Below are 13,270 nucleotides of genomic sequence, written 5' to 3' on the forward strand. Positions count from 1 at the left end.
AAAAATCTGGAATTTATACAAAAACTAACCATAAACAACCAAGAAAACTAAGCTTGCATGAGTCGAGTTCTGGCATGAAGGAAGTGAGGAGGAACTGGGTGGAGAGGAGATTACAGTTTTGAGGTAAAGTCTGTGACAATGTGGGTTCGCTGCATGCTCCCATCTTGCTTCTGGGAGGCCTTAAACCCATCACCGTCGGTAATGTTCCCGATGAGCACTGCAGTGAGGCACTACAATGGAGCAATCGGATGGTGCAAAAAGTTCCAAGTGCTTTTATTAAAATCAACAAAACAACAATCAGAAACAAAGTCCAAATTAAATAAAGTGCAGTGCTTTCAGAATCCTTCAATAAATAAACACATATCCCATAAAACCAGAAGTGAAGTGGAGGTTAAAATCCAATACAAAAAAATCTTCATTAACTACAGCAAGATTAAAACAATGCTTGAAGCAGTCTATTTAAAAACAAGCCCGGTGCATTCTTTAACTGCCTTCTTGGCCTTACTTCTCTCTCTCTCGCTCTCGCTCTCTCTCTCGCTCGCTGCACAGGGATCGACTGAACACGTGCGGAAACCATCGGCGTGTACAAACTGGAAGGGAAACTGGCTTGTTCGTCACCCGAGTGTGTGGTCGTGAACAGATGCAAAAGTTTGGCAAACTTTTTGGTCCTAACCCGATTTGTACGTGGTCCGAGATGTTTGTGACCCAAGGTTCCACTGTAACTGGTAACTATTTATACAGCCAAATCGTAACTAATTGGAAAAAAGTGCATAATTTTATTTTTTTTTTTTATATAGATTACTAGCAAAATACCCAGGCTTCGCAGCAGAGAAGTAGTGTGTTAAAGAAGTAATGAAAAAGAAAAAGAAACATTTAAAAAATAACGTAACATGATTGTCGATGTAATTGTTTTGTTATTATCATGTTATTATATAATATAATTTTATATATATATATATATATATATATATATATACACACACACTTTGCAGCGGCAAAGTACTGCCTTAAAATTTTTATTAAGAAGAAAATTAAACCTTTTTAAACTGAGGGAAAAAATATACCAATAATTATTTGTTAAGGATCTCTTTGTATACCACATTGTGAGTTCGGCCCTCCGGTTGTAATATGACCAAGCTGAGCTTACTCTTAAGCATGCAACGTACAGTAGGCCATGTGAACAGTAATCTTGTTTCAAATCTCACAGCTTGGACTGCTGCTGTCATAATTGGTTTGAGTTTCATGGTTTGTTTCAATTACGACAGTATTTGTAGGACTTGTGTTGACGAGACATTCGGCATCTGTCAAGCGTTGTAAGTATACAACCGGTTTCATTGATAACTTCACATCCATCTTTTGAGAGTTTAAACATTCATAAACATCAGTGTCCACTACTGAAATCGTCACCTGTGAATCTAAGATGTTTAAGAGGCATAGGCGGTTGTTGAAAGATGTAAAATAGCCATTTCGGTATACTTGAAAGCGACAACTGAACAATTCAGCAGCAGCCATGAACTCCCATGCAGATCCATAGGTGAAGGGCTTACGCATTTCACTCTTATAGTGCTCCTGTGTAGTATAATTATCTCCTGTACCGTCATCAGTCCATACCTTGAACCTGTCCCAGTCATTCAATACATAATACACAATGTTCCTCTGGATATCAAGAGTGAGCCTGATATGGCCTACAGTATGTAACAAAGAGAATGGAAAAGGTAGGATCCATCTCCGGGCTTGGAAACCACTCGGTAAGTCACAGTTCTTTGATCGATGGTGATCACCTCGATAGACATGTTAATGGGGGTACGGTTGGAATGATAAAGGAAATGGGTACCTGAACAATGTAAAGTAAGTCTAAAATACCTATACAATTACTATAATCGTAATAAACGAACAATAAAACAGCGGAGAAGCCAGGGATTAAATAAAAAGGCTGTAGTTATCAGCAGGGAGACGTGAATCCCGTGGCGAAGCAAGGAAGGGAATGTAGAAACTGGAGCGACGGACGGCCTTATATAGGCAGGCAGCCAACAATGTGGGAGGCGTTGGGATGGGGGACCCAACGCCGCCTCACACAGTGACCGAGCTGCAGGCTATGGACGTATATATGTACGTAAGTAGGATTCAGTTAGCATTGGGAACCCGCGTACCAAATTTCTTGAAGCTGGGCCCATAAGTAACAAAGATCGTTGGAAGGTTTAATATGGCAGCCGACGGTGGCATCATAACACCGAAATAAGTACGTACATTGGTCTCGGTTAGTGCAAGGAAGCCGCCTACCAAATTTCGTGAAGATGGGGCCATAAATAAGAAAGTTCAACATGGCGGACGTTGTCGACCGTTATGACCGTTACGTGTAGAATTTCTAAATGAAACCTGCTTAACTTTTGTAAGTAAGCTGTAAGGAATGAGCCTGCCAAATTTCAGCCTTCTACCTACACGAAAAGTTGGAGAATTAGTGACATTGGAAACTTCAATATGGCGGCCGACAGTGGCATCAAATAAGTACGTACATCGGTTTTGGTTAGCCAAAAAGAAGATGGGACTATAACTAAGAAAGTTCAACATGGCAAACGTTGTCAACCGTTATGCGTAGAATTTCGAAATGAAACCTGCTTAGCTTTTGTAAGGAACCTGTAAGGAATGAGCCTGCCAAATTTCAGCCTTCTACCTACACGAAAAGTTGGAGAATTAGTGACATTAGAAAGTTCAATATGGCAGCCGACAGTGGCATCATACCACCGAAATAAGTACGTGCATCGGTTTTGGTTAGTGCAGGGAAGCCACCTACCAAATTTAGTGAAGATGGGGCCATAAATAAGAGAGTTCAACATGGCGGACATTGTCGACCATTATCGACCATTACGTGTAGAATTTCGAAATGAAACTTGCTTAACTTTTGTAAGTAAGCTTTAAGGAATAAGCCTGCCAAAGTTCAGCCTTCTACCTACACGGGAAGTTGGAGAATTAGTGATGAGTGAGTGAGTCAGTGAGGGCTTTGCCTTTTATTAGTATAGACTAGCAAAATACCCGCGCTTCGCAGTGAAATACAATTCCTGATATCATACATCTCTACTCTCTGGGCACCATGTCATATGCTTACTCCTGGTTCAAAAATATGCTGTGCAACTCTTTCTGGCATTCTCTATGCTTCTCCATCAACACCCTCAGAGCAAACATTGCATCTGTTCTCTTTCCTGGCACTAAACCATACTGCTGCTCACTAATTATCACCTCCCTTCTTAGCCTAGCTTCTATTACTCTTTCCCATGACTTCATGCTGTGGCTTATCAATTTTATCCTCCTGCAGTTACTACAGCTCTGCACATCCCCCTTATTCTGAAAAATCGGTACCAGTGCAGTTCTTCTCCAATTCTCAGACATCCTCTCAATTTCCAAGAGTCCATTAAACAATGTGGTTAAAAGCTCCACTGCCATCACTCCTAAACATCTCCATGCTTCCACAGGTATGTCATCTGGACCAACAGTCTTTTCATTCTTCATCCTCTTCCTTACTTCCTCTTTGTTAATCTGTTGCACTTCCTAATTCACTATCACCACATCATCCAACCTTCTTTCTCTCGCTTTCTCTCATTCTCTTCATTCATCAACCTCTCAAAGCCCTCTTTCCATCTGCTCAGCACACCCTCCTCGCTTTTGAGTAAGTTTTCATTTTTTTCTGTACCACTTTAACCTGCTGCACATCTTTACCAGCTCTGTCTAGCCAATTGATATAGGCCTTTTTCTCCCACCTTAGTGTCCAACCTCTTATACAACTCATCATACGCCTTTCTTTAGCCTTTGCTATCCTCTCTTCACCTTATGCCTTATCTCCTTGTACTCTTGTCTACTTTCTGCATCTCTCTGTCTATCCCAATTCTTTGCTAATCTCTTGCTCTGTATAATCTCCTGTACTTCCTCATTCCACCACCAGGTTTCCTTTTCCCCCCTCCTCTGTCCAGATGTCATGTCAAGCACCGTTCTTGCTGTCACCATTAGTACAGGCAGTCCCCAGGTTACGTACAAGATTGGGACTGTAGGTTTGTACTAAAGTTGAATTTGTATGTAATTCGGAACAGGTACATTATTTTAATAAATGCTGTTTTTGACCGACTGTAACCAAGTGCTCTGAAAACGAATGACGGAGTTGCACCTCTCTCTGACCTTTTTATCATTTCTACTTTATTTTCAATGGTGATGGTTTTTCTCTTCTTTACTGTATCACCAGCACTTACATCAGATTTGTGTTTCAGAGACATTCTTAAAGGGTGAAGACAAAAGGTTAAGATGAGCTCTTCTGCACAGCACTGTACACGCTATCACAGCAGGAAGTCGCCTCTTGTCAACACGTCTGATGTACTGACAAGATACAACTTCCTGCTATGTGCGTAACAGTACAAGCAGGCTTGCTATTGAGAATGAATGGGGGCGGCGAGGGGCAGTCACTACAGTATGCTTCCTGCAGCGTCCGCACACCAAGAATGAACATGGTGCGGTCAAAGGCGGGTAGTGAGTCGCCCACCACCGGCCCCATTCAACAGGCAGCCACCTGAGGCACACTATAATGGTATCCCCCGCCGCCCCGTTCAGCCACAACCGTGTCACTGCTTGCAGCATTACCAGCTGCCCACTGAGAATGAATGGGGCAGCCTTGTGTGGTGGGTGGGCAATGAAATGCTCTGCTCCATCAAGCCTACGTCCAGTCAGGAGCAGTATCTGCGGCACCGTAGTGGAAGGGCAGTGAACCGCCCCAGCAAGCCTTGAGGCATAAACTATATAATGTATGAAGCCTGAAGTCCAAATATCAAACAAATACTTTCACAGAAATATAACTGCCGAAACAAAAAGCCGCCTTAACATGCGATATTGACATCTGTTTATTATGACTGCCTCCGTGGCGCAATAGAATCAGCTGCCGACTGGGAATCAAAAGGTTGCGAGTTCGATCCTGCAACACTCTGTTTTGAGAAGTAAACTGCTCATAGTCTTACTATTTTAGAATAAAAACGTACATTTGATTTCAGTCTGTAACAGCTGGCGTAATTTATGATACTTGTAAAGGTTAGCTTTGTTTTTTTTTTTTTTTAGTCAGTTTTATTATCACGGCCGTGTTCACGAGCCCAAACACAACCCAGGCTTCATACATTATATAGTTTATGCCCACATTTTGTCATCTACTACTAGAATATAAAAAACGTTTGTGTTTTAACAATGTGTTTACACAGATTACTGTAGAAACAGAACAGACATGAAATGCGTGTGTTCCAAACAACGATCTATTATTTCCACTCTAAAACTCCACTTCACTCCAAGAAAATCAATCAAGGCATGAGCTGGGAGAAGTTTGTGCACGTTCTAAGTCGGTGGGGGGATGGAATAGCCGGCTACTTGCAGCTTTTCTTTTATCAGCACATTTAGATTAACAAAAGACGCTGGCGGAGAGGTGAGAACGGTTTTAAGAAACGATTTAAGGTGGGATGGATTTACGATTTTTTTCATAGGCTCTGGTAATTCTAGTGTTAAGGAATTGTGTATCAGAAGCTTTCAAAAGACACAAGTAGATTGAGTTAGCCAAGTTTGCTTTTTTGACACTGAAAGTGCTATTTAAAATTATGATTTTAAAGCCATAAAAGGAAAATCAGAAAAATGGCAGTTATTTTCCGTTATATATATAATGAGAAAGGAAGCCAGCTTTTGTTTGTGGCAATAAATGCTTAATGGTTTTAATGTAAAACAGCAGCAAATCAGGGCTTGCTGGTTCAAGAGTGAAATATAACTAGATCGGGGCAAAATGTATTTTTAGGATGCTGCAGAAAAGTTTAAAATCTGTTGTTATTATACCTGTTAGCCAAAAAGCAGAGCATTGCAGTAGGAAAATCTCTATCTTGGATAGGTAGGCACTGTTTGGATTTGGTGATTTGTACCTTTTAAGAGACCTGGGCATGGTTGAATTTTCATTTGGTTTAACACTTGACCTAAATATTAGTTTATTATTTTAAAGCACGGTTTTAAAAGCAGAATTTTTTTCTTGTGGTCCCATTTTATAAGTGAAAACAGAGTTAAGTAACATAAGTTAAATATAGAAAGTTGGTATAGGTATATATATATATATATATATATATATATATATATATATATATATATATATATATATATATATATATATATATATACACACACACAGTATAGGCCAAAAGTTTGGACACACCTCCTCATTCAATGTTTTTTCTTTATTTTCATGACCATTTACATTGGTAGATTCTCACTGAAGGCATCAAAACTATGAATGAACACATGTGGAGTTATGTACTTAATAAAAAAGGTGAAATAACTGAAAACATGTTTTATATTCTAGTTTCTTCAAAATAGCCACCCTTTGCTCTGATTACTGCTTTGCACACTCTTGGCATTCTCTCGATGAGCTTCAACAGGTAGTCACCTGAAATGGTTTTCACTTCACAGGTGTGCTTTATCAGGGTTATTTAGTGGAATTTCCTTCTTTATCAATGGGATTGGGACCAGCAGTTGTGTTGTGCAGAAGTCAGGTTAGTTGGATAATCATTTATTTTTCAACAGGACAATGACCCCAAACACACCTCCAGGCTGTGTAAGGGCTATTTGACCAAGTAGTTTTGATGCCTTCAGTGAGAATCTACCAATTTAAATGGTCATGAAAATAAAGAAAACACATTGAATGAGGAGTTGTGTCCAAACTTTTGGCCTGTACTGCATGTATGTATGTGTGTGTGTATGTATGTATATATATATATATATTTTTATTATATATATATATATATATATATATATTTTTTATTTTTTACTTATATATATATATATATATATATATATATATATATTTTTATATATATATATATATATATATATATATATTTTATATATATATAATATATATATATATATATATATTTTTTTTTTTAACAGCTTCCTTTTAAAGAGTTGACTTTTTATGTATAGACATTGGCTTATTAGAATAATGTCTTTCATTTAAACAGTTTTCATCTCTTGTCTTATATAGTGTCACATCTGTGTTTTTCCAATAAGCATTGAAGTCAGGTTTTCATTCCTTTATCATCCCTTGTTTTGATTACTTTAATTGCCCCTTTAACTGTATACCTTCACAGAAAGACCTGAAATTAAAAATGCTACTGATAGAATGACAACTCTTGTAATATCTCATCAGCTATAGTAGTGTTTAGTTTCAGCCAAAGTGTTACCATTTTAGCAGTTGATTTCTAAACCTATTGTGCTGGTATTAAGTCTGAAAAATACCATGCTTTGGTGCGATTCTTTTTTTATGCTTAATTGGTTAAACAGTCTCCACAGTCTTTTTATTTTATGGTTTCTCTCATTTCAGAATGTTTTGTAATCATACTTGCTTTGTAAAGTGTCTTTATGTAAACATTTTTAGCCAATTGTATCTTATTAACTTATCAAAAATATTCGATTGATGAGTTATTCTTAAACCTTGCTTAATACTATTTATGCATAAATTCTTTAGGTTGTTAATAGAATTGCTGGCTGTGTATTTTGCATTGTCCTACAGAACATAAGTTTATCTTTTGTCTCATTTTAGTTCCAGGATTGGATGGAAGCTCTTTAGCAGAAGTTAATCCTACAAACTCATACTTCAGTAGTACTTTTATTGGGCTGAATGGAAGTCCTGCTGAACATAAATATTCCATGATTCAGGTATGTTTTATTTTAATGTGCATTTTATGATTCTGAAATAGTTTGTATAAGAAAAAAAATAGTACTTGTTTGATCTTCAAAGGGACGTTCACTTGCTTTAGCAGCACCATATAATATATATAACAGGAAGACGGAACAGTTACAAAAGTGCAAGAACCAGAACTATACAAACAATAGTCATTATAATAAGAAAATATAAAGAATTACTATTAATATGATGGAATCAGGTTTTAGAGTCACGACAGGAGTAAGATAAAGATGTATTCTGTCACCATGTTCAACTTGCTGTTGGACTATGTACTGAAGGGGGTTGATGAAATAGATCATAATTGCTGACTAGATAACGGTAGAGCACTGGTAAGAGAGTAACTCGCCATTAGTAAAGCAGTTAAGAGTAATTGGATCAAAGTTGGAGGAGCTGGGATTAAAGATGAACACAGGCAAAACAAAATGGGTGATGATTGGTGAACAAGAAGAAACAAACAGATTGGAATATAAAGGTCAAGAGCTGGGAGGAGGAGAGAGATTCATATATTTGGGAAGCGAGGCAAAAGGTGGCAATTTGATGGATGTGATGATGAGATTAGATTTTGCAGGAGCAGTATTTAAGTTAGGAAGAGGACGTTGGAGGTCCAGAAATATCAAACTGTGGACAAACATCAGAGTCTATAATGCACTAGTAGTGCTGATAGCCTTGTGTGGAGCTGAAATTTGGGCATTTAGCTAACAAATTAAGAGAAGACTGGAGACATGTTTGACCGAAGATGCTTGAGACTGATTATGGGAATAAGATGGATAAAAATGATTAGTAATGAGGATTTGAGTGAAGACTTGTCAAATGAAGCTGCCAATTAATATGCCAGTATTTGTATAACCAACTAGGATGAAAATGGGCTGGATGGGAGAGACATTATGCAGTTTTTTTTTTGTTTTTTTTTGAGCAAATCACTTTTCAGAAATATATTTTCCTTTTTTTTGCAATTGGTAATATAAACTTAAGTGGTTTACTCTAGGACAGAATAATAAAGTTTATATTGAACATTTCTTTAACGATGAATGTTTAAATCTATATTGCATCTAATAAGTTAAAAATTAATGGCATCTTAGAATGACATAAGAACTGTATGTTTGTAAATTTATAATTTACAGCACTCATACATAATCAAACTGTCTTTGTCACTATTGAACAAATTGTACATTTACCTCAGTTTCTAAAAAAATTTTATCAGAAATGCTGTTCTCTGTAAAATACTGTGGAACCTCAGTTTGCGAGCATAATTCGTTCCGGAAACGTGCTCGCAGTCCAAAGCACTCGTATATCAAATTGAATTTCCCCATAAGAAATAATGGAAACTCAGATGATTCGTTCCACAACCCAAAACTATTCATATAAAAATGATTAATACAGAATATAAAGTAAAGATACATAAAACAAATTAACCTGCACTTTACCTATAAAAAGAATCATGGCTGGTGTGAGTGAGTTTCTAAACTCTTGTGGGATTCTACCCAATGGGACGACACACGGAAGAGTGTCCCAAATCAAGCACAGTCTCCCAGCGCTGTAGCAGTTCGCCGTATAAGCTTATCCAGAAAGATCGCGGACATGGTATAAGCGCATGCTGTCAATGGGTGATACAAGGAACATTATAAAGATCCCGCTACAATAAATAACCGCGCTGTTTCTATTTCAAGCTGAATAAAGCTGGTGGTTTTAAAGTACTGAAACTCAGCTTCGTGTTTTGGGGCGCAAGACGGGACTCGCACTTCACAGCACACACACACACACAGTCACAATGCTGTAGTAAACAGTATACGCTCGTACGGATGTTGACTATATGAGTGAGGCACTCAGACGGAGAATAGGAGACGATTGGAGAGAGAGAGAGAAGGTGAGAGAGAAGTACCATCAGCTCAGTTGTGATCACATGACGCTCAGCAGACAAAGTGTATCCATACTACTCGTATTGCAAGACATTGCTCGTTTATCAAGTCAAAAATTATTAAAAAATTTATCTTGTCTTGCAAAACACTCGTAAACCAAGTTACTAATAAACCGAGGTTCCACTGTATGTATGTACTGTATATCCACTGGCAAACAAACCACACTAATTATTAACCTGGGTTGATATGACAATGTGATCATCTTGAGTCTTTAACAATAATATAGACATTGTTTGCACAATACAGATGGAATCCCATTATAATGGAACTCGTGGACCCATTAAAAATATTTTGTTATAATGAATACAGGGAAAATACATATACTACTGTGACTGAAGTCAGCTGCCATTTGTCATCTCTAACGGCAGTGGCACAAGGGCAGGTCTGTAGCTGCTCCAATGCATCTATCCATCCATCCATTATCCAACCCGCTATATCCTAACTACAGGGTCACGGGGGTCTGCTGGAGCCAATCCCAGCCAACACAGGGCGCAAGGCAGGAAATAAGCCCTGGCCAGCCCACCGCAGTCCGCTGCATCTAGTAAACAGTAAACCGGAAAAAATGGTGCACGGGATAATCAAACTATTCCAAATACCATAGCTGTTTTAGCATTGTTACTGTCAGTGCACCGCTCATAGTATTTTAACCCACTTTGAGTGTGGAATCACAGCTATACTGCAGCTGATCGGAAAGCTCCACAGCAGATTGTGTCACAAGCAGGGGGAATTATTGGGATACGGTTTCTACCACACGCTGCCTCAGCCTTGGGCACAGTCTGTTTGAACTTTTCCCATTCGGCAAATGCTTCCTGTAGGGACCTCACGGTTCAGAAACAGTTTCATCCTAAGAGCTGTAAATGCACTTAATCAGTCCGTCAAGTGCATCCAGTAGAACTGTTTGTACTTACAGTTGTAATATTGTGCAACCTGAGCCACTTGTGCTTTCATATTGTATATTTTTCATTGTTTTTTTATCGTCATTATTATTATTATTATTATTGTTGTTGCTGTTATTATTTTACCATTTTATAGGAAAATAGGTTTTTGGAGGATTTGTATATTGAAACTCATTTTACCAAGAAAGGAAGGAATTCAATTCCAAAGAAGAGAAGCACATATTTACAGTTGATGACTACTGGTTTCTAAGTCGATTTAGATTTCCAGGCATTGTCGTCTTGGAGCTCTTAATATCATTTTTAAGGTGAAATGCAGTAAAATAAATATACAGTAATCCCTCACTATATCGCGCTTCGACTTTCGCTGTTTCACTCCATCGCGGATTTTAAATGTAAGCATATCTAAATATATATCACAGATTTTTCGCTGGTTCGCGGATTTCTGCAGACAGTGGGTCTTTTAATTTATGCTACACGCTTCCTCAGTTTGTTTGCCCTGTTGATTTCATACAAGGGACGCTATTGGCGGATGGCTTAGAAGCTACCCAATCAGAGCATGTATTACATATTAACTAAAACTTCTCAATGCTATAAGATATGCATCCCGCGCGGAGCTTGATTGTTTGCTTGTCTCTGCCTCTCTCTCACCCTCTCTGACATTCTCTGCGCCTGACGGAGGGGCTGTTTGCACAGAGGCTGTTTGCTTAAAAGATACTGACGCTCCTCTAAAAAAATGCCGCTTTATTGCGGTGCTCGGCATATTTAAAAGCACACGTATTGATTTTTTGATTGTTGCTTTAATCTCGCTCTCTCTCTCTGACGTTCTCTGCGCCTGACGGAGGAGATGTGAGCAGAGGGGCTGTTTGCACAGAGGCTGTTTGCTTAGAAGATACTGACGCTCCTCTAAAAAATGCCGGCAAACTTAAAAGCACACGTATTGATTTTTTGATTGTTTGCTTTTCTTTGCTCTCTCTCTCTCTTTCTCGCTCTGAAATTCTCTGCTCCTGAAGAGAAGATCTATTTGCATTGACAGTTTAAACTTTTGACTAAAGGGTGTTATTTCATGTCTAGAAGGCTCTAATAATGTTAACAGTGTGGGAGAGTTTATAAGGGCTTAAAATATATCAAAATAACTACTTTGCGTTTCTACTTTGCGGATTTTCGTCTATCGCGGGGGGTTCTGGAACGCAAACCCCGCGATCGAGGAGGGATTACTGTATATATCTCTTATATATATATTGCTCTTCTGGTTCGTCCTGCTTCCTCATCAAATCCAGTCCCGCCCACACAATGCCGACACGCCATTTCTCGATTCCTATTCGTCCTCTTCCAAACCCTTCCCCACGCTGCCTGCGGCGCCTCTTCAAAACTGGTCCCACCCACACGCAGCCGACACCGCATTTCTCGATTCCTATTCGTCCTCTTCCAGACCCTTCCCCATGCTGCCTGCGGCCTCCCATACACCCGCACGCCGCTTTTCTCCATTCCTATTCCTCCTTCGGACTACTGCGTTTCCTGATCATCTCTCATGACCCCATTAGTGTCACGTCACCATCCTATATCTAGCCTGACCATGTGACCTTTCACTTCGACCATGTGTGCGCCTGGGAGTCATTTCCGTAGCCTGCTACAGGAAGGTACTCTCTCGACCATTGGCATTGGTTTCTCGCCTTCCTATTTTCATTATACTGCAACAGTTGTTTCCTAAGCTTTTGTTATAAAATGAACGACACCATCTTCTCTGTTGATGGGTTTTTGTACAACGTCATCTCTATTCCGGTGTCTGGCAACTGCCTGTTCCTACCAGTGGGTTATTTCTTGACACAAACGATTGACAAAGGCAATGCACTCTCACTCTGACAAAGGGCAGTAGATTTCGTTGCATCACATTAGGACAGATTTGGAGACATTCTTCCTGTTGTTCTTTCCAACGCAAATCGAGTTATCACAACAAGTCAGGAGTACTATCAATACATGGCAACATCTGGAGTTTATGAAGCACCAACGACACACTTGGTTACAGTCGGTCAGCAATAGCATTTATTAAAATAATGTACCTGTTCCGACTTACATACAAATTCAACTTAAGTACAAACCTACAGTCCCTATCTCATACGTAACCTGGGGAGTGCCTGTACATGGATTTCATTAATGAAAGGCAGGTATGCTGGATATCACACTACCGTCACAGCCTGCATGGTGGTGTTTCTCTGTTGATAGGCCACAGTATAATACTTCATACTACATGCTAGTTTGAAACTGTAGCTCACTTTTCCGGCTTTACCTAGTTATTAATTCTCTGTAAATTTAAAGTTAAGCAAAACTGTTGAGTTTAGATGATATATGATCAGTGATCTCAATTTATTATGAGGTTTGAATCAGTTGTAGGGTTACAATACCAAGCTGTCTTCACCAAAAACCGACTTGTATAACCTAAAATGCAACAGAGAAACAGTGATGGTAGTGTAATGTTGAAAGGTTATACTTCCAACTGCAAATTGAAATAAGTTCAAAGATAATGTGGTCCTACCCAGGATGACTTGGAACCATGGCACAAATAGTGAAGGAAATGCTTAAAGAAACAGTTAAATTTAATGGATGGGAATCATCTTAACACTGTATCAGTATGTCTCTGTCAGTTGATCATACTGTAGGAAGTGTTGCCCCTCAACAACCCCATGGTGGTGGCTGAAAGTCATATGTTTGAAACTTGACTTGGC

The 13,270-nt window shown here is 38.9% G+C and overlaps 1 protein-coding gene across 2 annotated transcripts in view; it reads left to right on the forward strand.

Moving 5' to 3' along the window:
- The window catches only part of pan3 (poly(A) specific ribonuclease subunit PAN3), a 214,232-nt gene that overhangs the window by 12,725 nt on the left and 188,237 nt on the right, over window positions 1-13,270 (forward strand). For both annotated transcript variants that reach the window (XM_039745503.1, XM_039745505.1), the window contains exon 2: window positions 7,595-7,710. In XM_039745503.1, the coding sequence (XP_039601437.1) occupies window positions 7,595-7,710 (116 nt within the window). The remainder of the gene's footprint in view (window positions 1-7,594; window positions 7,711-13,270) is intronic.

Source organism: Polypterus senegalus, chromosome 2 (genome assembly GCF_016835505.1).
Source record: "Polypterus senegalus isolate Bchr_013 chromosome 2, ASM1683550v1, whole genome shotgun sequence".
In the NCBI taxonomy this organism is placed as follows: domain Eukaryota; kingdom Metazoa; phylum Chordata; class Cladistia; order Polypteriformes; family Polypteridae; genus Polypterus; species Polypterus senegalus.